The 26,148-nt window shown below is 37.5% G+C and overlaps 1 protein-coding gene across 12 annotated transcripts in view; it reads left to right on the top strand.

Annotated features, from left to right (window-relative positions):
* Positions 1 to 25,505, top strand: part of RAPGEF6 (Rap guanine nucleotide exchange factor 6) — a 226,793-nt gene extending 201,288 nt beyond the window's left edge. For 6 of the 12 annotated variants that reach the window (XM_034778383.1, XM_034778380.1, XM_034778382.1 and 3 more), the window contains 7 exons: positions 110 to 301; positions 3,436 to 3,570; positions 5,319 to 5,432; positions 11,212 to 11,440; positions 15,142 to 15,653; positions 18,904 to 19,215; positions 21,207 to 25,505. In XM_034778383.1, the coding sequence (XP_034634274.1) occupies positions 110 to 301; positions 3,436 to 3,570; positions 5,319 to 5,432; positions 11,212 to 11,440; positions 15,142 to 15,653; positions 18,904 to 19,215; positions 21,207 to 21,232 (1,520 nt within the window). In that variant the 3' untranslated portion in view covers positions 21,233 to 25,505. Of the gene's footprint in view, positions 1 to 109; positions 302 to 3,435; positions 3,571 to 5,318; positions 8,796 to 11,211; positions 11,441 to 15,141; positions 15,654 to 18,903; positions 19,216 to 21,206 lie in introns of those variants that run through there. The other 6 variants (XM_034778387.1, XM_034778386.1, XR_004646762.1 and 3 more) reach the window with 4 other exon arrangements.
* Positions 25,506 to 26,148: the final 643 nt, after the last annotated feature.

The following is a 26,148-nucleotide window of genomic DNA, read 5'->3' as shown; positions in this document are numbered from 1 at the left end:
TGTTTAAAAGGTGGCTGTTGTCTGGTCAGTCATTTTCTTCAATATTGCTAAAATAAATCTTGTAAATTAGAGTGCAAAATTACTAATATTCCATTTTTTCCCATAACAGTGACCAAGAATTTAAATGAGAGAAGAGGCGCAAAATCTTCAGAAATGTCACCAATACCCATGAGGTCAGTTGGTCAAACCACAAAAGCCCATCTGCATCAACAAAACAGAATGAGCCAAGTTCTCCAAGTTCCAGCTGTTAATTTGTACCCTATTAGAAAAAAAGGACCAGCTAAGGACCATGTCACCTTCAGTGAGTATCTGCAATTTGTATTTCCAGTATTCAAAGTAAATTGTGGGGTTAGTAAGTTTGAGAAGGGGAGAGGGATTGGATTCCAAATCAACCAAATATTTGAAATATTTATTATGGAAGCATTGCAGTAGTTCAACCTCAATAGTTCAAGGTTTCATTTACCCTTTTCATTTACAACATGTCAAACTCATTTCCATTTAGTTATGTATAAGAAAGCATAATATTTATCCCACAAGAGAGAACAAAACATACCTTAAATTATTTGCACAACTAAGTTTCTAATACCTTTTTTAGTTTTAATGTTTCTAATTACAAATCCCATTGTATGTAAAGATACTTTCTTGCTTTAGTTTCATAGGCCTCTTCTATAACATATATGTTGGCAAGAAAACAACCATTGCCTCAGAGAGTGCTATTTGAAAAAGTAGAACTAGTTCAGTTTCTGAACCAGACTAATTAAAGTAACAAGCCTACCATCATAACAGGGCAGATAGCAGGTGATTCACCATTCTGCCTAACAGTATATATTTCTATTCTTCTGAATGGAAATCTTACAACTGAGTAGAATTACATTCCTTTTTGCTTTCATGACCTAATGAATATAATACATTTTACTGAGTGTAATCACAGATGTAAATCACAGGAAATTTAATATTTCAAACTGTGGAGTACCATTGTAATGGCATTATGGTCAAACAGAACAACATATGTTTTAGAGTTATTAGTAACTCTTAGTAAGCATCAAAAATTTTTATTTGTTTCCCGTTATCTAAATTTACCAATGTCTGAGGCTCTCAGGGTTCTATATTAAAATGCTGCTAAATAATATCCCTTTGACCTATTTCCATCTCTGAAATGTATGTTGCTTGCTTTTTCTTTTGCCTTCATGACTTTGAATGATACATAATATTTTAAAGCTAAAACAATTTTAAATGACATTAAATTATTCAATAAAACATTGAATAAAGTTAGTGAATAGCGTAAAAAAATTCTGCATCAATTTCCACTTCAAAACTTAAAGAAGACATCAAGAAAGTTAGTTCAACTTCACAAAAGTTGTTTTCCCCTTATTCTTACTGTTATTTCAAACATGGACATAGATTTGCTTTCTAACTTCCTATCTTTAAATTGTCCAACAGAAATTGATTCCTCTCATAAATTGTTTTATCCCTGATTATTTGAAGATGCAGGTTCTCTCAGTCACAGATTTTAGCACTGCAATGTGAGTGAAAAAAAATACTAAGCTCTTTATCGCACATCCTGACTCACTGCCTCTCAGCTTCTTAACTAACACTATGGCACATCAAATGTTTTTGCCACATCTTACATATCTTTCTTTAAAATCTAAATCCAAAGGAATAAAGTAAAGAGTGTTAAAGTGATGTCTTTCAGGGAATATACCTTTTTATAGTAAGCTTATTTTCCATCTTCTTCTTCCCTCTCCTAGTTGTAGGAAGTAGAGTAAATGGCGGACTTAAATAGCTGTTAAATTTTATTCATCCACCATATCATTTGAAGTACTCCAGCTGAACAGACTCAACCTGGTATTGGAGCTTGACTGCCAGAGCTATGTGGGTCTTTTTTCACTTACTCTTACCTCCTTTATGAAAAGTGTTTAGGACACCTGTTGAACTACTGGAGCTCAGGCTCCAACAAACCCTCATTAGTCAGATCCTTCTTTAACCGGTTTTTTAAACCTGACATTTCACCTCTGCATATTTGGATGCTTACCACCCGATATGATTACTAATAACTGACCAAATACATTGGTGAGATAGAAGTACAATACTTGACTTAGTCTGTAATACCCCTTAAGCTTCAGGAAAAATAATCTTTCTGAGGAAGAAGTTGCTTGGGGAATAAATCTCTCCTCAGAGCACTCATGGAATTTAGTAAGAATGATTTCCAGGCCCAGCCCAATTTCTTCTGAACTCTGCGGGGTGTGAAGGCCAAATATTTGGCCTTCCTCAGGCTTATGTGGTGCAAAAGGCGGTACTAGTCTTTTACTGAAAACAACTTTTAATTTATCTATTTTTTTATCGGTTTATATTGATAATAAAGAGCAGCCTCATTTTCTTATGTCATGAGCAATAAAAATACTACAGCAATTGAAACATCAAGTCACTTGCACAAATACTGAATTTTAATTTTCAAATAAATACGAGGCTAAAATTTTAATGGTTGGCATGTAATCACCTCTTTTGTGCACATAGATGACTGTTTTAGCACCTAAATATCTATTTTCATACACAATAACCTGATTTATATGTGGAATAGTGGTAATTTCCCAGGCACGTAGACATGCAATTGCAGTGCATTTTTCTGTGCAAACCTCAGGCCTCCTCCTTTAAAAATTTGGCCTCAGTGTGTTCTCTATTAAAAATGGCATATGCTTCTGCTTTAATCTACTTAAGTGTCTGTGCAATTTGAGTTGTGCTTAATTCATGGTGTAACTGCGAAGGTGTCTTATTTCTCTCCTGGATGTTTGAAAAGTTCTGTGTTTCACTAACAATGTATCAGGAGTTTAACTGTAATATACTACAGTACATAGGACTTACTAGTGGAGAATGAGAAAAGCCAATTTCTATGTTTTGCTTCAACTAAGTTCTCTATATGCTTTTTTTGGGCGGGGGGGGGGGGGGGGTTAGTATGAATGTAGAAATTCAGAACAAGTGCTGGAATGACAGCCCTGGATACAAAGTTCTTTATCTCCTGAAGTGGTGCGGCATGGACAGTGACTGTATACACTTCCCCATGCTGTCATAACAGTGTATTGGGAGAAGATTTCAGGCTTCATAGCGTATTCAATCCTTAATCTTTCTGCTAAGGCTCTCTAACAGGGTGTCAATTGTGATGGTTCCTATTGCCACCTGAAAGCTACTAAACTCATTTGAGATGGAACTCTGAGCAATCATCAGATAGCAAATCTTTTGACCACTTCTGACCTGAGTTAAATTTGAAATGTCAACCCACTACTGCATTACTAATCTCCTTAAACAATCCAACGCCACTTTCTGTTCATGCTTTTACACTAGTCATTATGCAACTTCACCCTTGGTTGTAATTAAAACAGATATCAAACATATTGCCTTGAAAGTAGAACAGTACAAAGTAAATTTCTGTCATCGTCATAGGTACGGGTTCTCCTCAGAAGTCACTCAGTTTGTCTGAGGAAGTAAGTAGTAAGAAACAAGCAGAAGATAGTATATCTATGGCATCCTCTTTGCACTCCAGTCCTCCTGCTTCTCCTCAGGGTTCTCCACACAAAGGTAGGAGTATATGCTTCTATACTATACTTAAGCTTCCATCTCAGGAACTCAGTATTTTGTTATACTATAAAGGTTGTTATGGATTTATCATTTATTTAAGTGATTCTGTGAGTATAGCAACTTTATGTCAAGAAATAAGTGTTTTTATAGTAAGAGTGGATGAATGTATTTCTGTAAAAATTAATATACAATACACAATTTTCCAATTACAGTATGTACATTTTTGAGATTTAAGTCTGAAATTAGACCTTGTTAAAATTTTGAAAAGCACTTAAGTCCAGTTTTCAAAAGTGAGTTAAGCACTTAGGAGCCAAAGTCTCATTGACAATCTATGTGATATAAGCTCCTGAGTACCTAAATTACTTTCACAGATGGGATTTAGGTGCCTAAGTAATTTAGGATAACATTTCCAAAAGTTTCTCTGTCTGAGCACTGCTTTTGGTGAATTAATGTATGTATGTCTTGAGCACTACACTGTTAAATTAATCTTATACCTGGGACATTCTACCTCTCTTGAATCTTTTCCCAATCATACTGTAAGTCTTTGTTTTACTAGCTTTAATGTATTTTTATTATTAAAATTGGCTTTGCAAAAAACATTACTTTTTTCCTCCATCCATCAAAAATAAATCTAGCCAAACCCTGGATTTTTGCTGAACTACTGTGCAGACATGCTGTGACAGGAGATGCAGGTGCAATGCCAGATAGAATTCAGGATCTTGGTGAAAACTTTGTTACTTACAAAGGGGTATTGGAAAATAAGTAATGCATCCTGCCAAATCCTGGGTCTCACCATTTACATTTTTGTGTTTGTATGCTGAGTTTTCCTTGCTATCATGATGTTCTGTGGGTCCACTTGTTTTTAAACCCTTTGCCTTGAAGGACCTACATCACAATATTCACTAGTCACATTTGGATGGGATTCCCTTGGAAGCCGGTTAACATCACACATACTAGTCGGCCAGAGTGGTCACTGCTGAATAGTGTAAGGCATTTGTCCCACCTTCCTTCACTCTGAACTGTTGTCTCTGAATTATTGACATCCCTGAGAATGAGGGATTGGCTTGGGAACCGTGCATGGGAATTTATTGATCATCTTACACTTCTCAGCAGGAGATCATGCTTGGCAAGATCTCATGAGAATTTGCTTCTGGCACCACAAGACACTGTTTCTTTTAGGAGGGTGTCATTGGTTTTTGTTTTATCATCATAATACATATATAAAAGAAGTGTCTGTGTGGCCTTCTTATTGAATCCTGCTGCCGATGCTTATTCTGATGAGGTTTTCAAGCGTTACTTTTGCTTGTATGTTTCTGTAAACATGTGATTTACATTAACTTTCATATGGTTCCATGAGAATCATATTTCTTTTCTTCTGGATGATTTCATTAGTTTGACTTGCTTTTATCATGTAGGGTTTTTTGTTTGTTTTAAGGGTTTTTTTTTTAGCACCAGCTTGTTTTGATCAAGGTAGTCTATATCCCGTCTTGTATGTTGTAGTAACATTCATTACTGAATTAAAATTCAAAATATACTTCACGAATGACTGAAATATCCTATCTCAGTCCTGAACTTCAGTTAGCTCTACTATTGCAGGTTTTATTCTCTTTTATTCTCTGAGCTCTACCCGAATGAGGCCTTATGCAAGATTTAAGAAAAAGTCTTTATTAGGTTAAAATAAAATGTTAATTTTGCTGTCAGATATTTTGTCATTTACAAAGATTTGTACGTTGTGTGTTTCTTTGTAGTTGGTAACATCCAGAGGTCTGATAACTGTGGTCAAATGAATCTCTCTGGTTCCTCCTCATCGCTTGCCAGTGAAACCAGCAACAAGAACAGTGGGCAACGCAGCTATGGAATAGGTGGGATTTATTTACAAAAGAAAATTCAGGAGATCACTGGCAGAGCAACACATGGTTCTGGCAGTAGTGAAAAGAAAGAAAGTGAGGATGATAGAGACAAGGCAGAAGTTGAGAATAAGCACAGGAAAAGAATGAGATCCCCATTTGGAAGACATAGGGAAAGAAGTTTCTCCAGGGAGAGACCAGCTTTTACAAGTAAAAAGGAGGCAGATCACATTCAAGCTACAGAAGGAAATGAAAAACTAAAGGACATAGACAGTGATGCCCTAAGTACAAGTAGCCATGGCAACAGTAATACACTTGTCTGGTTCTGTCCACAATTGAGGCCCAAGAGGAGGAAGACTATATGATGCACTTTCTCCATTTTATATCAGGCATTTAAATGGTATCAATATTGTACATATGCATTTATTCATGTTCAAATGTGTATATATATATATTTTTAGTTACTAACAAATACCCCTTCACCTGATCTTTTTAAGGGCAGTTCTTCACCTGAGACTGGCTTTAGAAATCATTTAAAATATTTGAATTAGTGTACTTTAGTGCTAAGGTTAGAAATTCTATGTAAACATACAATCCTCATTTATTTACATTACCCAGTAAATTTTTGTTTCTTGAAATCCACAGAAATATTAAAATCTGTAATCTATTATTTAGACTTAAAAATACTCAATATTTCTGCAAACTCCTGCAAATATTGCTTAATAAAAGCAGCCACTGTATCATGCTGCCTTATGTTTCTGTCAGACATACTTTAGTGTTCCTTATTGGTGACAGGGTAGTAATCTTGATTGCCCAAGAATGTACATTATGATATAAATCAATCCCTTCCTACTTTTCAGATAGCGCAAGTCTGTTTCACAACAACTACAAGAACTCGTTTGTAAAGCTCTTTGAGATTCTTAGATGAAGAGTGTTCTTTTAAAAAAAAAAAAATCCACTATAGTGGTGGTGTTTGTTATGATGGTCTAATTGTTTAATTTCAGGAGTCAGCATCTGGATAAAAGGTCTCTTAAAAGTTATACATGTGTGTAGGTTGGCTTTTCATTAAGAGGAAAAAGTAATAACGATACTTAACTATTTAAATTCATGAAAGACATAAACAGATGAAATTTAGAAATATGTGGTGTTGCATATTAATATACTGAAAAGTAAAGAAATTGAGTTTAATCTAAAATGCCAATCTTAAATACATTTATTTACTCTTAAAGTTACAGTTACTGTAGTGTGATAAACATGAGCGTATCTGTCTCAAAGTTTAATTTGTGTGCCCAAGCTTCAAAAACTGTAAAAAGAATCTGTAAATATATTTGAGTTATACAGCATGGCTATTGCCTCTAAAGTCAGGTTATTTGATCATTGTTATCTTGGTATGCAGGGCATCAGTCATCATGCTGAGTCATATATGTCACTTAAATTGCTTTCGTATAGATGGGTCTGTTCAGATTTTTCTCTGATTCTGAAGTAAATGTTTCACTGTCCAGTACAAAAGTACGCCATGTAGATTTTTACCTAAAGATGAAGTGAGAAACTGTTGATTCATGCTAGTACAACTGGGAAAGAATCTTGATCTGAGAACAGCGCATCAGCTGCAAGCTTTGTATCGTCTCCTGTGAAGAAATTAGATAGTGCTTTGATTAATTTACCAGGAAATCTTAACAGAGGCTAAGTGAAGTCTCTGTTCTCAAATGTCCCACTGTCCTCATCAAATGAAGGGTCAATTCTTATGTGCATGTATGTGTTTGTACTCACAATAGAACGTATCAACTCTAATACTTAGTAAGCATTATCTGTCTCAGTGCAGGCAGGAGAGACTGCTCAAGTCTAGCTTGAAATAGAGTGGACCTTGTCCAGTCACTCTGTAGGAACCCTAAAGAAGGATGAAAATCTAAATATTAAAAGGAGGTAGAAGCCTTAGTCTAAGGCATGCTTCCCTCAATCAAAGAATGACCCACAAATGGTAGGGGAGACTGTTATCTTAAAGAAAATGTTAAAGGAAGCAGATTTGAGAGAGACCTGCTCATTAGTTAATTTTATTTCTGATTTACCTCTATTTTAATTCCAAAAAAAGACTATCCTAGTTGGACAGAAAAACAAGACCTGACCTGACTCACTACAAGACGCCACTATTTTCTGCAAATCAACTCTTAGACCACATCAACCCAATTATTAATATAAACAAAAAACTTCAGCGATCCAGCCAAATTTCCATTGACAGCTTATAATTTATTATGAAAAAGAGCTCAGAGGGATCAGAAAACCAATTGCCATAATTTTCTTTTAACAGAGTTTCAGTTCAGAACGAGAGAGCAATTTAACTGTGACAGACATTGCAAATGATATGCTATTGAAAATGCATTCTGTTCTGTACTCAGAGGGAAAGCACAGAAAAGCTGCAGGAGGCCAACCAGTAAAACTGCTATCACTAGTACCAAGATATCAGCTGCTAGCAAAACCATAATAAGCTTGCAAAATATGTTACTTCATTTTAAATAGATTTCAGAGTATGTTGGTTACGATGTAAGGTAACTGAGCTGATGTATTAGAAATAGTTCCACTCAGAACCAAAGTTTGTTTTGACATCCTGTACTTTCAGTACCTTTTTTTATTTTTGCTCATGCATATCTGAAAGAACAATGTGTCAGTCATGAAATGCCAGGCAAGTACCCATAGCACGTTTATAACTAAAGTCTAGGCATGCAGGGTCCTTGTTTGGTAGGTAATGGACTTTTCTGTCACTTGTTTTCAAAAACAAAACACCAGCTCGAGGGAGAGTATTCAGTTTGTTTGAATTTTACAGTGTACCTAACACAGCAAAATTGGTCGGAGTGAAAAAGAAACCTCTGTGTATTTCATAGTAGTGTTCAAACTTTCTGTTTGAGATGTACCTACAATAAAGGAAGCAAACAGGAGCCTAATGAAAGCTGGTGTAATTGACTTCAGGTCTGAATCTGATTCAATGAGTCTAGCGCTATAGCGCAATCCCAGACAAATTTACTAGAAATGACAATTTTGTAACATGACAATGGACACCTTTTGGTAGTCCATCTCTTAATTTTGGTAGCCCACATAAACCTCAGTGCAAAAATTATGCATGTTACCAAAGCTAGGGAGGAATGATGTGGACCACTCTATTGTCTTTCCTCTTCCTCCTCCTAATTTGTCTCAATCCATCCCTCTTCTCTCCCCCCCTCTCCTCCCCCTTTGAATCTTTCTCTGTATTTTCCCTTTCTACTCCAGTTCAGGCTGGCAGATAACGATACAGAATTACTAGCAGTCCTTCACTATGCTAGTTCAGCTGTAGTGCCTGCTGTGATTGAAACACTCACCATCCCAGTCATTTTACTCTCCGCACGTTTGGTAAGCACTTCCATGGAGAAGCGTTAGGCTACACTCCAGCTTCCAGCATTGATTGTCAAAAATGTTAAGGGGCTCCCATGACATACCGATGAGGTTCAACTTGCACTTGAGGACCACTAACTTAAACTGAAAATTAGCTTTAGAGTAAAAATTTAAGTATTTATGTGTCCATTTACCCCTGTTTTCACCAGAGTTGGGAAGCTAAAAGAGCCCGTTCACCTAAAATTGATATATTCCCTGAGCTGTTTTTGAAAGGGTGATGTGTGTTAAATTTAAAAACAAAAAAGGAGCTCTAATTTGAAATCTAGCTGTTACAGGTGATTTGTGCAACTCTTACCATATCTTGGACTATGCTATTTAGGGATGAATATTGTTATGTATCCCATAAATTAGCCTCAGCCTATTTAAGCACTTAAAAAATATCTGCCATGGAGGAGACCACAGACATAAATGTGCAATCATTCTGATGGCTGCGCTTTTTAAGCTCTTATACCGGTACCCTCTGTCTGTGGTTGACAGTGTCATTAACATGAACATCCTCTCACCTAAAACTATCAGGAAACTCTTTTATGAGACTAGTTGATTCAATAGGGACCCACAAATACAGGTCTTCAGGAACAAAGTGCCTCGTCTCTGTGCTCCAAGATCAGGATAATTTTTTAATCCATATTTCACACATGGCATAACAGTACTCTGGTACTGAACTGGTAGAGATGACTTTCAGTTACTGTATACAATCACATGAAAAAACATTTGTAACTGTAGCAACCCTTGTATTAAAATACAAGGCAGAATCTTAGCTGCTTGACACAGGTTTTTGTATTTATATTTTTCATATAGCATCCAGAGTCAGGATTGCCAGTGATAAGAGGTGAAAGATTAGGTTTAAACTTGTTTGAAGTCCAATCACATTTGACAGGAAAGGAGTGTTCTGTTGCCTCTTGAAAAGAACAATTTGGTGCTCCTTAAGTCATATGGGATTTTTCTAACTTGACAGCCTTCCATGCTGCCGCTTGGTTTCTGCAGCAGTGCAGAGTGGTTAGTGAATTAGATTCCTGCACTGAATGCAGCTGTGAATATTCCTCCTAACTTGTCAAGGCCTGAGGTAGAATTAAAATCTACAAACAACAAACGTAAGAAAATTAGCTGGAAAAGAAATATAACGATTTCTGATTACATTTACTTTAGTTACTATTCTTTAAATTTGTTTGTATTAGAGTAGCATCTAGAAACCCAAATCAAGGATCAGGGCATCATTGTTCTAGGTGCTGCACAGACAAATAAGAGGACAGTCCCTGCTGCAGAGAGCTGGCAGTTTAGGTGTCCCAACAGGATACAAGAAGTTGACAGAATAGACATACGGGGTGGGTGTGGGGGAGGTGAAAACCTTAACAAAATCTCCCCCAGAGCTATTAATCTCTTCTTTTCCCTCCTAGGCTGTAGAAGAAAAGACGTGGTTGGTTTATAGGGGTTGTATTGTTTATGTATGTGTGAGAGAGAGAGAGAAAAGAACATGTTGAGTGTGGTCCAAGTAGAAAAAAATAAGTTGTACATTTTTGTTCTGTAAGTGGTGAGCTTACTGTGGGAGTGCGTTACACAGTGCAGGTCCAGCTGCTTTAAAATGTCTACCTCCCATACTTGTGAGCTGCCCACTTGTTTCCTGATTCATAATGGGGTAAATAAGAAAAGTGAGATGGTGCATATGTCTTATCCTTCAGTGTTTGTAAATTTTGGCAATGATCAGCATACCCTCATTACACCACATGTCTACACTTGCAAGTGGGGGCATGATTTCTAATGGGTAGGCATACCTGTGCTCGCTTTAATTTAACATGTACTCTGATTGCTAGCCCGTTCTGAAGCCTGCCACCACATCTGGTGTTTTGCGAACCGTGATCTTATATCTAAACTACTATTATTGCCTAGATTAAAGCTGTGCTACAGACATGCCTTTGCTTGCAGTGGAGACACCCCCCATTTTCTGTTGAATTTCACGCATAATAGGTGGTACAGGAAGATTGGGGGAAATGCATTGTTTCACTAGCTAAGGTTGTTTTATACTTGTGGCTGAGTGGTTGTAGCATTGAACTAACTTGGCACACCAACCTGGTATTCATGGGACAATTTGCTGCCATTGCTAATTATATATAATGTTAAGTTAACCTCTTGGTTTAAGTGAGTCTTGGCTGTAAGTACCAGCTGATTTTGGTATTAGCACGTTGTACTGACAAATCCTGATTCCTGTTATGAAGGGTAGTGGCATAAAATCTACAGAGAAATAGGCATGCAGGAGAAGGATCTTTCTGAATAGCCTCATTGAAATATTTTTAGTGCTTTAATGTCGTGGTGAATAAATAGACTTCATCTTCTCTTTTTGATGTTTTTTCCTATTTCCTGCATGTCTTATCTCATTCAGGCTATGCCCTCATCCCATCCACTAAATCTGATAACTTCTCAGACTCTAGCCACAGTGAGATCTCATCGCGGTCCAGCATCGTGAGTAACTGCTCTGCCGACTCAATGTCTGCAGCCCTACAGGATGAGAGATGTTTGCCTCAGTCTCTTATTGTGATGGATTCAGCAGGAGCCGCAGAAAGAAAAGAAGTTCCTCAACCATCGGCTGAGTATAGTCAGCCTAGCACTGGGTGAGAAGTGTTTGTGCTGTGGTACTTGGCTGACTGACGTAAGGAAAAGGAGCAAAACACTTTAGTCAAGACGCAGTTAAGGGTCATGCTGTAATTATTATTATTAACTTGTTGACAGCAATCAGTGTGCTAGCTGCTTTAAAACGTAGGGGAAGACATTTTTTTTCGCACAAGGAGTTTGCAGTATAATTTAGACAGACAAGAGCTTCTCTGCATCAGCAGGTTTTGGATAAATGTCTCTTGCAGGAAAATGCAAATACACTGCGAGCTTGAAGGATATTTAACAAATTCCCTCTTGTACAGTGCTGAGGAAGGCAGCTGAATGAGAAGAGCATTTCTAGCAGTTATCGCTGGCAATCAGTAATATCAGTCACATCAGTACTTTAATGTTTAATATGTAACCCAAACATGTTGTAAGTTGTTTTTATGATTGTTGAGGCTGATTAGAAACTAGTTGCTCATCTTTTGCCTCCAAAGGTTCCCATACCAGACATTTTGTTGCCTTCTTGGTAAGATGGCTGCCACCAGTAGCTCATTCAAAGATGCCACATATATCTAAAAATGTTGGGCTTGATCCTGTGACAACTTCTATTGAAATCAAGGGGCTCAGTATCTCTTGAGATCAAATGCTGTCTTTTCAACCACAATGTATTTTATTCAGGGAGAGAGATTCTCTTTACATTTGAAATATCAAATACCTGGGCTGAGATAGTGGTCAGTTTTTAAGGAGTCATAGTAACGCTTGATATGCCACACTGGCAAAGATCTGCCCGTGGAGAGAAGTGAATGAATTTTTCTTATGAAAAAACACACACTTTTCATTGTTGAATACTATGAGGAGCTGTGTCTACTTGTGTAGCCGTGAAACCCAACAATAATGCAAGAAAGAATAATCATTTTTTTGTAGTGCTTTCTCCTTATCAATGAGACTATGGGGGGGGGGGGGGAGAGAGAGAGAGCGCATTGCTAAGATAATATAACTTCTGAATATTTACCAATCCCAGTTTTTCCAGTGTGATAAAATTGGAAATAGTAGACCTATTTAAAGACGCATTTTATAAACTAAAATAATTCTTTTCCAAAAAGTACAGCACCTTCCAGTTTCGTCAGAGATGCTGACATTTATTTACCACAGACATAGAATAGTTAATTAAATACCCCAATGTGGCAGGGTACTGCACCACATAAAATCACAGTTTTTCAGAACGCATACTGTTGCATTAAGGATAGTATTGCAGCCTGAACTTGGTATTTTCTTGTGTTTTATAGTTTAAAATCAAATCCTTCCAACTCTGTATTATTGCTATGTTTTAGTTTCCATAATTTTTTTGTGGAAGAAATATTTTTTGATAGAAGAGTTCAAAAGATAGAAAGGCAAGGGAATAAAAAATGCTTCTAACGTGATTCTGACGTGTTCCTAGATTCCATAACGTGTCAATATACTGTACGTGTTAATGATGAATTTTATATATTATCCTTGATACTCATTTATAGCACAATCCAGAGCTGCTCAGAGAAGTTTTGAATGGTGATTAGCAATCATCCTTTCTGTATTCTGGATCCATATAAAACCAAGCTTAATTGTGCACTGACAGCATTAATACAATTTCTCATTGAAATAAATAGGTGCTAAGTAGCTTCCTTTTGAATCTTAGTATTTCTGCCATTTAAAATCCTCTCTACAAATGCCTAAGCCACTTTGTCACAGTCCCTGAGTAGGCTGCCCCTGAGTAGGCCCTTTTGCAGCCTGGAGTGCTCTCCTTTCAAGTAGAAGGCTTATGCCTCCACTTCTTTTTAGGGTGAAATCCAACCACGCTCCAACTGGGTCTCCAAAGTACACTCCTGCTTTCCAGCCATGTTATGTCACAGGCCCAGTAGGCTGGGAGCACATAACATATGTTTGCAGTGATACAGAAACAGCTTCTTCAAAACAAAGCATGATTTATTTTGTTAAAATAACACATAGAATAAGTGAAATTTATAAAATATTTTGGATTTTTTTTACATTTTCATATATATTGCTTTCAGTTACAACACAGAATACAAAATGTATTTTTTATGACAAATATTTGCACTAAAAATGAGAAAAGAAATTTTATTTTTCAATTCACGTCATACAAGTACAGTAGTGCAATCTTTGTCATGAAAGTGTAACTTACAAATGTAGATTTTTTTTTTGTTATGTAACTGCACTCAAAAACACAACACTCTAAAACTTTAAAGCCTACAAGTCCACTCAGTCCTACTTCTTATTCAGCCAATCGCTAAGACAAACAAGTTTGTTTACATTTACAGGAGATAATGTTGCCCTCTTCATATTTACAATGTCACCAGAAAGTGAAACCATACATTTGCATGGCACTTTTGTAGCCTACATTACAAGTCATGTACATGTCAGATATGCTAAACATTCGTATGCCCCCTCATGCTTCGGCCACCATTCCAGAGGAATGCTGATGACGCTCGTTACAAAAATAATCCATTAATTAAATTTGTGACTGAACTGCTTAGGGGAGAATTGTATATCCCCTGCTCTGTTTTACCTGCATTCTACCATATATTTCATGTTATAGCAGTCTCGGATGATGACCCAGCACATGTTCATTTTAAGAACACTTTCACTGCAGATTTGACAGAACGCAAAGAAGGTACCAATGTGAGATTTCTAAAGATAGCTACAGCACTCAACCCAAGGTTTAAGAATCTGAAGTGCCTTCCAAAATCTGAGAGAGACAAGGTGTGGACATGCTTTCGGAAGTCTTAAAAGAGTAACACTCCGGTGTGGAAACTCCAGACTCTGAACCACCAAAAAAGAAAACAATCTTCTATTTGAATCATAGACTAGAATAATAGAATATTAGGTTTGGAAGAGACCTCAGGAGGTCATCTAGTCCAATCCCCTGCTCAAAGCAGGACCAACACCAACTAAATCATCCCAGCCAAGGCTTTGTCATGCCGGGCCTTAAAAACCTCTAAGGATGGAGATTCCACCAGATGGTGGCATGTGACTCAGATAATGAAAATGAACATGCGTCAGTCCGCACTGCTTTGGGTGGTTATTGAGCAGAACCCGTCATCAGCATGGATGCATGTCCCTGGAATGGTGGTTGAAGCATGAAGAGACATATGAATCTTTAGCGCATCTGGCACGTAAATATCTTGAGACGCCGGCTACAAGAGTGCCATGCGAACGCCTGTTCTCATTTTCAGGTGACATTGTAAACAAGAAGCAGGCAGCATTATCTCCTGCAAATGTAAACAAACTTGTTTGTCTGAGCAATTGGCTGAACAAGAAGTAGGACTGAGTGGACTTGCAGGCTCTAAAATTTTACCTTGTTTTATTTTTGAATGCATTTTTTGTACATAATTCTACATTTGCAAGTTCAACCTTCATGATAAAGAGATTGCACTACTATAGTACTTGTATTAGGTGAATTGAAAAATACTGTTTCTTTTGTTTTTTTACAGTGCAAATACTTATAAAATAAATATAAATTGAGTACGGTACACTTTTATTCTGTGTTGTAATTGAAATCAATATATTTGAAAATGTAGAATACATCCAAAAATATTTAAATACATGGTATTTTTTGTTTAACAGTGCGTTTAATCGCACAATTTTTTTAATTGCTTGACAGTCCTAGTTATTTCTCTACAAACCTGTGTTTTATATTTCTAATTTATTTTGTCTTCAAATTTAGTTGGTCACTAACTAGACCTGCTATAATCAGAGGGATGGCTGTCACATCTTCCATGAGCAATGAGGAGATCTCCCACGAGCATATCACAATAGAAGCTGCAGACAGTGGCCGTGGAAGCTGGACTTCATGTTCAAGTAGTTCTCATGATAACTTTCAGAATATCCAAAACCAGAAAAGTTGGGATCTCTTGAATTCTTACCGCCACACTCATCTAGATGGACCCATTGCTGAAGTAGAACCCACAAACTGTTGCTCTGAAGAGACTCATTTGTATTCTGAAGCCTTTTCCAAAAATAACCGACAGTCAAAAGCCAGCACGGAACATGATCAATCTCGACAAAGCTGGGCCTCCTCAAGCTCCCTGTCAGACACGTATGAAACAAACTATGGGACAATTAAACGGAGAGGGCTTGAGCACTCCACAGCGGAGCAGACTGAGGTTTTGGACTCTAAGCCAGCCACTGATGCAAATTATAAAACTGTTACTTCAAGTACAGAAAAAGGCCTGATAGGTAAGCCAAGCCAAAAACCTATGGAAGCTTCCACATCTGTTTTGCATTTTAATATTAAGTTGTTAAGAAATTACATCAGCAGATCTGGGGGCTGGGTTGCATATTAAATCCAGTTTTACATGTGGTTTTAATCATAGTAGTACCCAGACAATGTGTTTTCAAACCAACTTTTTTTTTTTTTTTTTGAACTACGAAAATTAAAAGAATAAAGCAACATGCTTTCTTACAGCCTTATGGAAATGCAGGAGGCCCATGTTCAGGGAAGTGTCAGGCATTTCTGCATATGCTCTCAGTGTTCCTTTATTTCTTGAAACTCCTTTGGGATCACCTTTTTTTAACCCCCCTCTTTTGCTTCTATCCCACACAACGCTTATTGCTGCACATTTTCCTCTGGCAAGGAGGTCTGGACATGCCTCCCGTGGGCATGTCCTTCCAGCAACCAGTAAGGGAGGAGGTTGACTAGTGATGCAAAGAGACTGAGCACACTGTGTCCATAACACTCCTGTCACAGCGAGCCCAGATGCGAAGCGATTCCCTTCATAGCATCACGTTGCACTGCCTGCTGTTAGATTGCTTAGCCAACTGACGTTTGCATACTACTGGAGAAAAGCACACTTTCTCTTCACATAAAATATGCCTTCCAAAGGCATATTTTATTAATGTGCACATGCCCTTTCAGTGACTTAGTGAGTAGGGTTGCCAAACAACCAAGACTAAAGGAGTTGGTAGCAAACAAGATTAAACATCAAGTAAAACTTTCTAAAAAATTGCTGAAGTTAGGGGTGAAACTGAAACCCAATTTAATTCCTGAGCAGTTTGCTGGAGGGACTTACTTTATCATCATAGGGTAATTGCCTGAGCAGACTTATCCTTAGGTCACATGTAGGGTGGAGTCCTTCTCTTTTTCTGGCTCTATGGAAAAAGTGAGCTTTTCTAAGAGAGTTTTCGCAACCCCCTCCAATTTACTTTGTATGCATTTCCTTCCGGCACATGCATACACACCCTGTCCTAGCCTAGTAACATATCCTAACTACTAGTTCACTCTTCATCAGCTCTGACATTCTGGCATGTGAGTCACTCAATGCAGTCTTGTTTATCTCTTACTAGGGTGACCAGACAGCAAATGTGAAAAATCGGGACGGGGGTGGGGGGTAATAGGAACCTATATAAGAAAAAGACCCAAAAATTGGGACTGTCCCTATAAAATCGGGACATCTGGTCACCCTATCTCTTACTCCTTTCTCTCTTGTTTCCAATTCTGTTTATGTCCCACATCGCACACTTTTCTTTGCATGCAGCCATGTTGCTGAACTGTATGTATTCTTTGTTAAGAAGCATTCAGCAACATAGTTCAACAGAACACGCACTGCATCCTATTCAGTGAAGAGGAAAAATAGGTGGATGTGGATCTTGGGTCACAAGTAGATGTTGAATTTTGCAAACCCTTCATCCACACTTCATTATATACATCACATCCAAGATATTCTAGTTTTAGTTCACCATTTGTTTAGTCTGTTCTGGGGTGGGAAGATGGTTTCAGAGATGACACTTTTGAAAGAAGAGAAGATCTCAGTGGGAACAAGACAGAATAAGGGAGTCTCTTAAGGCAAAGGATCGATTCAGTAGAACTCGCACTTAATTTCTCATGAAAAGCTATTAATCAGTCTGTAAACACTTTTCACACAAGGAACTCATGCTCTTTTAAAATGCTCATTAATCGGATTGTTTTATATGCAGAATGGGAGTGGGGGTATTGAACCTTTTCTTACGTGGGATCTTAGTGTCCCAGTTTCTAAGTGATTTATATTGTGAGAAGTTACAAGAATAATGGAGATGTAATGGTATGGATGCTAGTATTGGTGCTACATCCAACTCTACCAGTGGATGGCACTCTCTCGCAGTCAATATTAGTAGATAGAGGCACCTTTGGGAATATAATAAGAAAATTAAAGTAACAGTAATAATATTTTGCATTCAAATGTTTCTTCTTCAGAGCGCTTTACAAATACCTGAGTAAAACATGCCAGATTATCCGATAGTTTGTACTTTTTCCCCCTTAAATGAGGGGGATGTTAACACCTTTCACTTGCTGTAGGGATATTCACTTTCCTTTTTATCTGTTTAATAGCCACCATTCACGTAAGTGAGGATGGCTGGTTGGGACTTCCTGTTGGTGGCATTTCTCTTGAGGTGCTTGAAGACCATTTGCTGCAGGAGATATTTGCTGCATCTAAGACATCCTCTTTCCTCTTGAAATTCATGAATTGGTCCCTGATTCCCACACATGGCTGTGCGAATAGCACTTTCACTGATCTTTTTCAAGTAAAATTTTAAGACATGTTTGATACTGTTTTCTTGAAAGATAAGAGCCATTTTATTTATAACCCTTGAGTCAGTCGACATACTTCACAAAAACTAGGGGTCACCCAATGAAATTAATAGGCAGCAGGTTTAAAACAAACAAAAAGAATTACTGTACTTCTTCACAGAATGCACAGTCAGCCTGTGGAACTTGTTTCCATGGGATGTTTTTGAAGCCAAAAATATTATGTACAATCTGTCTCTTAATGAGAGCTTCATACAGAGCTTTTGATTTCTTCCTGCAGCATAGATAAGTGTAGAATATGTACTAGTATCATACTGCATATCAGCAAGTGTAGTAGAATCTTGTTACAATAAAGTCAGTTGTTTAAAGAACTTCTCTTTTGGTTCATGAACAGGGCTGGAAGTCAAGAGGTCTGGTTCCTATGCCTGACTCCACCACAAACTAATTGTGACCCTGGGCAAGTCAGTTAACCTCTCTTGTATTTCAGTTTCCCAACCTGAAGAATGGAGGTGAAGAATATTTACCTCCCAGGATTACTGCAAGGATAATTACTTTAATATTTGTAGAGCGCTGTGAAATCCTGTGATGGATGTTGCTATAGAAGTGCAGAGTATTATAACTACTGTAATTGTAATCGGAGTATTTCAATGCATTTGAATAACGTGAGACCATAGTTCAATTGAACTTCAATTGACTTTTCACCATATGAGTTCAGTCATTTTGCTATTACACTGACTTTTCAAAATAAGTATAAAGTGTAAGTTAAAAGCATAAAAATCTGCTGCTGCTGTTATAACCAGTGTTTCTGCATTTGCCTTTTGTTATCAGTTTCTGTTTTGTCATTGTAACACTTCAGTTTTTTTTTAATGTTTTGTTTCCTTTGTTTTCTTCATTAACATTTCCATTGCTTATTTCTTGTACCAGTGTACTGTGTCACCTCACCTAAGAAGGACGATAGGTATAGGGAGCCTCCGCCCACCCCTCCAGGATATTTGGGGATTTCTTTAGCGGACATAAAGGAAGGATCACCCCATCACCCACACTTAAAGCCTCCAGACTATAGTGTGGCAGTGCTGAGGTCAAAGATGCAACATAGTGACCTCTCTAGACTTTCATCAGCTTCTCTCAGTAGTGAACCAGTGGCCTGTATTTCATCGAAGATGCCTCAATGGCATAAACGGCAACCGTCCCATCCTAAACTAGCAGATATGACTGACGCAGATAGTGAAGAGGATGGTATGTTAACTAACTTGATAGATGTTAAATGAACTGCTATGTAAATCAAGTCTCAGTACTGTGCTAAGTGTTACCTCAGAATGATGTTCTTGAGTTGTTCTCAGTAATTCTTCGAGATTGAAACTGTTTTTAAAGAAAATGTATATGTTCAAATTAAGTGTGCCTTTGTGTTTTAAAAAGCACATGTCACTAAATGGGTTCTTTATCAAAATGTGTGAGATTTACAATAGTGTAATTAAGATACTCATGATCAGCGGTTCTCAAACTGTGGGTCGGGACCCCAAAGTTGGTCATGACCCTGTTCTAATGGAGTTGCCAGGGCTGGCGTTAGACTTGTGGGGCCGGGGCTGAAGCCAAAGCCCAAGGACTTCAGCCCTGGGCAATGGGGCTCAGGTTACAGGCCCTCCACTTGGGGCTGAAGCCCTTGGGCTTCAGCTTTGGCCTCCCCACCAAGGGTGGTGGGGCTCAGGTGGGTTCAGGCTTTGGTTCCCCCTCCTGGGGTCACGTAGTAATTTTTGTTGTCAAAAGGAGGTCGCGGAGCAATGAAGTTTGAGAACCCCTGGGCTAGATTCTATATCTTCCCCTTCAATTCTATATCTTTCATTTGATCAATTCTGATGCCTTAAAAGGACACTGTCAGGTTAAAAATTATATTTAAAAAAATACTATCTTGGGTTATTAATTCTTGCAGAATATTTGAAATCCTAAATATGATTCACTGCTTTGCATTTCTCTCAATCTGGACAGTGGAAACAAGGTTGTTCCACTTTTGGTTTTTCTTCCATTTCTGGTTGGTTTACATTGCAGTTGTTGTGTGAAAATGTTGCAAGAGAATGTTTTAAAGCATTTTTGGAACAAAATAAATTAATGGAAACTTTTTTGTTGCTCTTAGGTTTTGTAAAAGTTTGTTTGGGCCAAACTTGAGTTGACAGTGCCTTCTTAAACTAAATTCTTCTACATCCTTGTTTGAAGTGACTGTCAATACTGCCATAAACAATCCTTGCTGCTTTCAACAATATACACTGCTACCTCAATATAATGCGACCTGATATAACACAAATTCGGATATAACACGGTAAAGCAGTGCTCCGGGGAGGGGGAGGAGGGAGGGCTGCACAGTCCGGTGGATCAAAGCAAGTTCAATATAACGCGGTTTCACCTATAACGCGGTAAGATTCTTTGGCTCCCAAGGACAGCGTTATATCGAGGTAGAGGTATATATGTAAAGTATTATGCTTCAGAAAGCTGTTCCTGTATTTGTAAAAGATCACTCCATACTAATGAATCGGTGCTATTCTTTCAATCTCCCAATGTGTTATGCATTAGTATTACCAATCCTTTCCCCCACTGTCAATGAACTGAAGCTTTTGAATTAGAATATAGTACTGACTTGCTTGAATTTCCATCTGGCTTAAAAACAACATGCATTTAGAGTCAAAGCCTTTGTGATATAAGGCAATCCTATTTTTGCATTGCATGATATTAGATCATTCTGTGGTGTATATTACTCTTGTATACCATGATGCCAACTCATGAGCTATGAGATAAAAAGATAATGATTTTTTTATCCAAGCAACATTTTCTTCCAAATTTTTGCAATGAAACTTATTGTACAGTTCTAGATATTTTTCCTTTTTAGTGGATAACTTTTATCATTTTAGAAAATTGCTTGCTCCTCCCCCGTCCCATTCTGTATGGTTTGGAGTCACTGAAATGCATTTTCCAGTGCATTCAAAGTAATATTTTGGGAATACGCAATTTCATCTTTTTCCATGTATCTTCATCAAATGGCTAAGAAACGTGTAGGATGGTAGAGGAATTTTTTGAATAAGGATATTTATTTCATTCTGGTCATTAGATTCTGAAAGCATTGCATGGCAGTACAATCTCCAGTAAATGGTGGGGCTTGGTCAACATATTGAATAATGTACTGTATGTTCATGGCAGATGTCTGATGTAACAATTTACAATGTGTTTTTCTTGTTTTACAGAAGATGAACAAGTATCAGCAGTCTAACCATTGGGCTATCTATGAAAACCACTTCAAATCACAGGGGACATGGGAATATGAACTATATGATTGTTAGCTAATGCTGACAACTTGCTGCTACTAACCTCAAAAGTTATATTTGCCTCAGTCGTGGACAATGTGAACCTGGCTGGATCATAAATCTCTCTAACTTACTTCACTTTACCACAGTCAGCTACCACAGCCTAAGAAAACTATTTATGCCTGTGATATAAATACCAGTTTCCAAGGAGTACAGACTACCTGAGGACTGAAATCAGTATGATGGGAAGGACCAATCTTAGTACATTGGGACCACCAATTGTCAAGAACCACTTGAAACTTGGAAGCATTCTTCTGAATAATACCTTATAATCCTTTGGTAGATTTCTGTGATGTATATTTTCCACATGACCATTATAATTCTAAAATTAAGAATGTTATTTTACATACTTAAGCAAAATTGGGGACACTGCGGCAGTATCTGAAAAAGTAATTTATTTATTTGGAGTTTATGGAGGGTTTTCTTTTATTTGTAGTGGGAGTGCTCTGGTTGGCTAGTGTGAACACTGACAAAGAAAATGGGTACTAACTTAGATACATGTCAATATTCTTTGTGCTATTGAAACAAACATAGGTAATGGGCCTACTAACTCATTTAGAAATACCCGGATTTTGGGTGTGTACTTAATGTAAATGGAATCAAGGATTTGGAAGTTAATGTGCATACAGCAATGAAACACTGCCATCTCTTGGTCCTGCTCTAGAAAACCCTAAAAAATATCTGTGGAAGTCTTTAACTATCAGCCTGCTGGGAAAATAACTGGAGTTCTTCTCCTGCATTCCCCCAAATTAAAGGTTTGAAACATGGAGGCTGTAGTTCCTGTGAAATTATTTGGTATGTTCAAAACTTTCCAAGTAGGACGGTAAACAAATGTTGCACTGCATAGTGCAGCATGTAAATCCATTGTTAGCAATAGAAAGGAAAATTAGTGCTCTGTGGGTTCTGTGATCATCCTATATTTTTTTTCTACTTGTACCAAAATTCAAATATTTTAGGTACTGGAATTATTTAAAAGGAAAATTGTTACCACTGCCATTATGGAGTAAGTAGAAAGTTTATTAATATAGCATTTTAACCATAGGCCATTGCACATAATACAATAAATAAATACAAATTTAATATCAACACAAGCCATTATGGAATAATATTTGTGAAAGTGAACATTTGAGATATAGTACAATATAGTGTATAACTGATTCTGAAAACCTACCACATTCATCCAATGAATTAGATTAGAATGTTTCAAGTTTTAGAGTGAAATGCTGGCCCAGTTGTAATCAGTGGGGTTTTTACTTGGATGGAGCCAGGATTCATGTTCTTTTTGTACAATTAGGGTAAGCTAAGTTGCTTGCTTTAACTTTACTTAGCCAACCAGAGCACATGGGGTAAAACTGGAAATACCTGCATTTTCTTTCTTGTTCTAGCACAGGATAACCCAATCAAATAATATAATTGGAGATGAATGTGTGGATCTGTGTTTTAACACTTTACTTGTAAATCTTAATGAGGATGTTTACAGATTAGATAGATGTTTGTCATTTTACAGGTGCCTCAAAGAACGTATATATTACGTTATGAAGAGTTTTAAATTTTCTTTTTTTGTTTTTCCTGGTGTAGGGCAAATGCAGCATTTTCTAAAAATGACACAAGTACCAAAAACAACCCAAAGCATTTGATGTGCATCACCCATATCTACTTGGGGCTGATGTTGACAAACATGAGAATGTATTCGATCAAACTTTTGCTTGTGTTCATGTGTGTGCCAGATTTAATATTATTCTGTGGCTGGAATGTACCCTGTATTGGTCCTTGTATCCTGAAGTCCTAAATCAGTCGAGAGCAGTAATGTGGAGAGAGGCTGCCCAATTCATAATTAGTTGATTGACTATATCTTAGATTTTTTGGTATGAACATCTGAGTAAATAGCTGAAAAATCATATTGAAAAGCAGATTAGCTATTTCTTAAAGGATACTTTCTTCTTCGTCAAGGCCTTAATGTTTACAATGAACTTGTGTAGGCCTTAATGAATCAAGATTAATATGTGTCAAAATGGTCTAGGGCTAAATGCTTACTTTCAGCATATATAATGTTAACTTCTTAATCCTTAAAATGATGCCTTGCAGGATATAAATTGCAAATTCTAGTAATCCCACAGTAAACTGTAATTGTTTGTTAGCTTTTAAGCGGCACGCACAATAGGCTTACCGTTTAATCAGAAAATCATGTGTTTTGTGCCAGATAAATTAAGTCCTAAGGTTTCAGTGACCTCAGATATTGATTTGAAGTTTATTTCAGCCTGTTGAACAAACGTAAAGGATTAAGTCTTTGTTCTTGAGGTGACCTCCTTCCTATCTAAGGGCCTAATACTGCTTCCACTGATGTCAGTGGGAAAACTCCCAATGACTCCCATGGGAGCTGGATTGGGGCCCTCATCTGGTCCATTAAGCTAGCCATCTGATATTGATTACACATTTAAACTTGGTGTTTGCACATCAACAACATCAATCTGTTCAGCAGTACTTTTCAGGACATTGTTTTTAAAGTGAATAAAAGTCTTGCTAATCATATTTTCCTAATAGACAGTACAACTAGTGTAAATAAATCATGCATAAACTATTGATAAATGAGCTACTTTTTCTGCTTCTTCTGACTTGGACAGTGTGGCTTGGCTCTGCTTGTCCTTGCTGTGACTTCGTTTGTTTTTTAATTCAACTGATCACATTGATCGGGGACAATAGCCAAATGTAGTGTGTCTTGTATGGATTTGAAGAGACATTATCCCTTTTTTCAGCTTTGAAAATCGTGAATTAAGACTGCTTAATTTGGGTTTTATGTTGTTTCATGTAAGTGGTTTCTCATGGAACCAAAAAATGTGAGCTGACTTACCTGTACAGCACTCTGTCCCTTTTGATTTCTTTCTCTTACACAGACCTAACTTCTGCTGAGCAATTCATGTCCCGACTAATATTCTTCCTCCATTTACATTTTGTTTCTTGCTCTTTCGCTAATTGTTTGCTCGTAAGTGATGAGTGAAGGATTTGATTTGATTAAAACCAATTTGATTTTTTTGCCTGCATTGTGATATTTCATTGTGCTATTAAAAGCTCAACCTTCCAAATCATTCGGAAAGAACCTTCCAACCAATCGTAGAACCTTTCACTTAACTGGCCTCCACATAATGAAATTAGACAACTGAGCTTCTGTTATATGAGTTTGCCTATCCCATAAATACAATTCAGTAAACTAAAGGGGAATTCCTTCAAATATTTGCGATATGCTTCCTTTAAGTGTCAACAATAAGAGGAGTTGAATGATCAGCAGTCATTACCAGAGTGGGAATATGAGGCCTTTTCTTACTCCTAATCCAAACTCACTGAGTAGTCATTGGGGCCAGTGAGGGTTCTTATGTGGGAGATGATTGCAGGGTGAGATTCATAGCTTCCTTCTAATTCTTACAGGTCGTGATTGTGCAATGTGCCTAGTGTCATCCTTGCCCATTGAAGTCAATGGGAGATGGAGGTTGGCCAGCACTTCCAAGGATTGAGCCTATAGGAAACAACCTTTGCAGAAAGACTCTGCTTTCTATCAATAATTTTCTTGCAAAAGATAAATCTGAAAAGTCTTTCTTCATTCTTTCTCTCTCAGATCACGTGGTTGCAGACAACAATGCAAATCTATGTCATGTTAAGCTTTTAAATAAATATTAGAATTAGTTTTTTAAAAAAGATATACAGTACTTACGACTGCCTTCAGAAAAACAGATTGGAAAAAAGGGATACTCTCTCTTTAGAAAAGCTTTATACATTATATTTAAAAAAGGGGAGAAAAACCCATCTTGAATTCCCAATTCAGCTTTAGCTTATGTTGTGCTTTTTTGTTTTATCTTTATTTTTATATACCTGGAATGCAGTTTAGCTTGGTATTAATAAAATTCTAAATATATGAGCATATTGGCAAAAACTGCACAGATGTAATGATATTCCAATAGCAATTGTACTGCACAAGTCAGTGATTGTAAAGTATTCCGTAACAAGCAATGTGTCTCCTATTTTTTGATACCTCTTACACTTATGTCTTTTAGAAAGACAGTGCCTCTGTATGCTTTTTGTATTTTTACTGAGTGATTGTAAATATTTGTTATATTTTTGGTTAAGAGAATGTTTAAAAGTACTGTTTATTATCCAATCTACTAATATGTTGGAATCAATAAACAATCTACATACATTCATTGTTTTTAAGCTGACCTTCTTTGATCATAAAAGTGTGTAACCGAGCAGAGGATTCCACTGAGACAGAGTTCAGTCCTAGGGATATGCAGTGTGCAGTCAGAAGTGGCATTTTGTTGTCTGTGGCACCACCTTCAGCCCTGGTGAGGAACAGCAATTAAGTGAGTGTTTCTGTTTTAAATAGGAATAAAAATAGGACAGAGCAGTGGGAGCCTGGTCGGGGAGGGAGGGATTGAGGAATTTGGCACCTTCAGTGTTGGTCAGATTTTCTTGACAAAATGCTTAACCTTGGGTATGCAGGCAGAGAGACTGAGACTGAAACACAGAGCTCCTTGCTGTTCTGCTGCATGACTTCTCCCCTCTTCCACAAATGGGCAGGCATCTTCCCTGTGGCATTGGGAGGTGGTAAAATGTTGCTGCTGGGGGCTGTAGGACAAGGGCCTGCAGCTCACATCAGGCCACTAGAAGTTTTGCCTCCAGCTATGACACAAGTTAACTTAGGTTCAGTTTTTCCCACTAAGGGCTTGTCTATACTTACGGCTAAATGGGCACTGCTGCAACTGATGCAGCCGTGTCGATTTAGCGGGTCTGGTGAAGACCCGCTAAGTCGATGGGAGAGTGCTCTCCCGTCGAT

The sequence above is a fragment of the Trachemys scripta genome, chromosome 8, assembly GCF_013100865.1.
Source record: "Trachemys scripta elegans isolate TJP31775 chromosome 8, CAS_Tse_1.0, whole genome shotgun sequence".
In the NCBI taxonomy this organism is placed as follows: domain Eukaryota; kingdom Metazoa; phylum Chordata; order Testudines; family Emydidae; genus Trachemys; species Trachemys scripta.
This window is presented reverse-complemented; position numbering and strand designations above follow the sequence as displayed.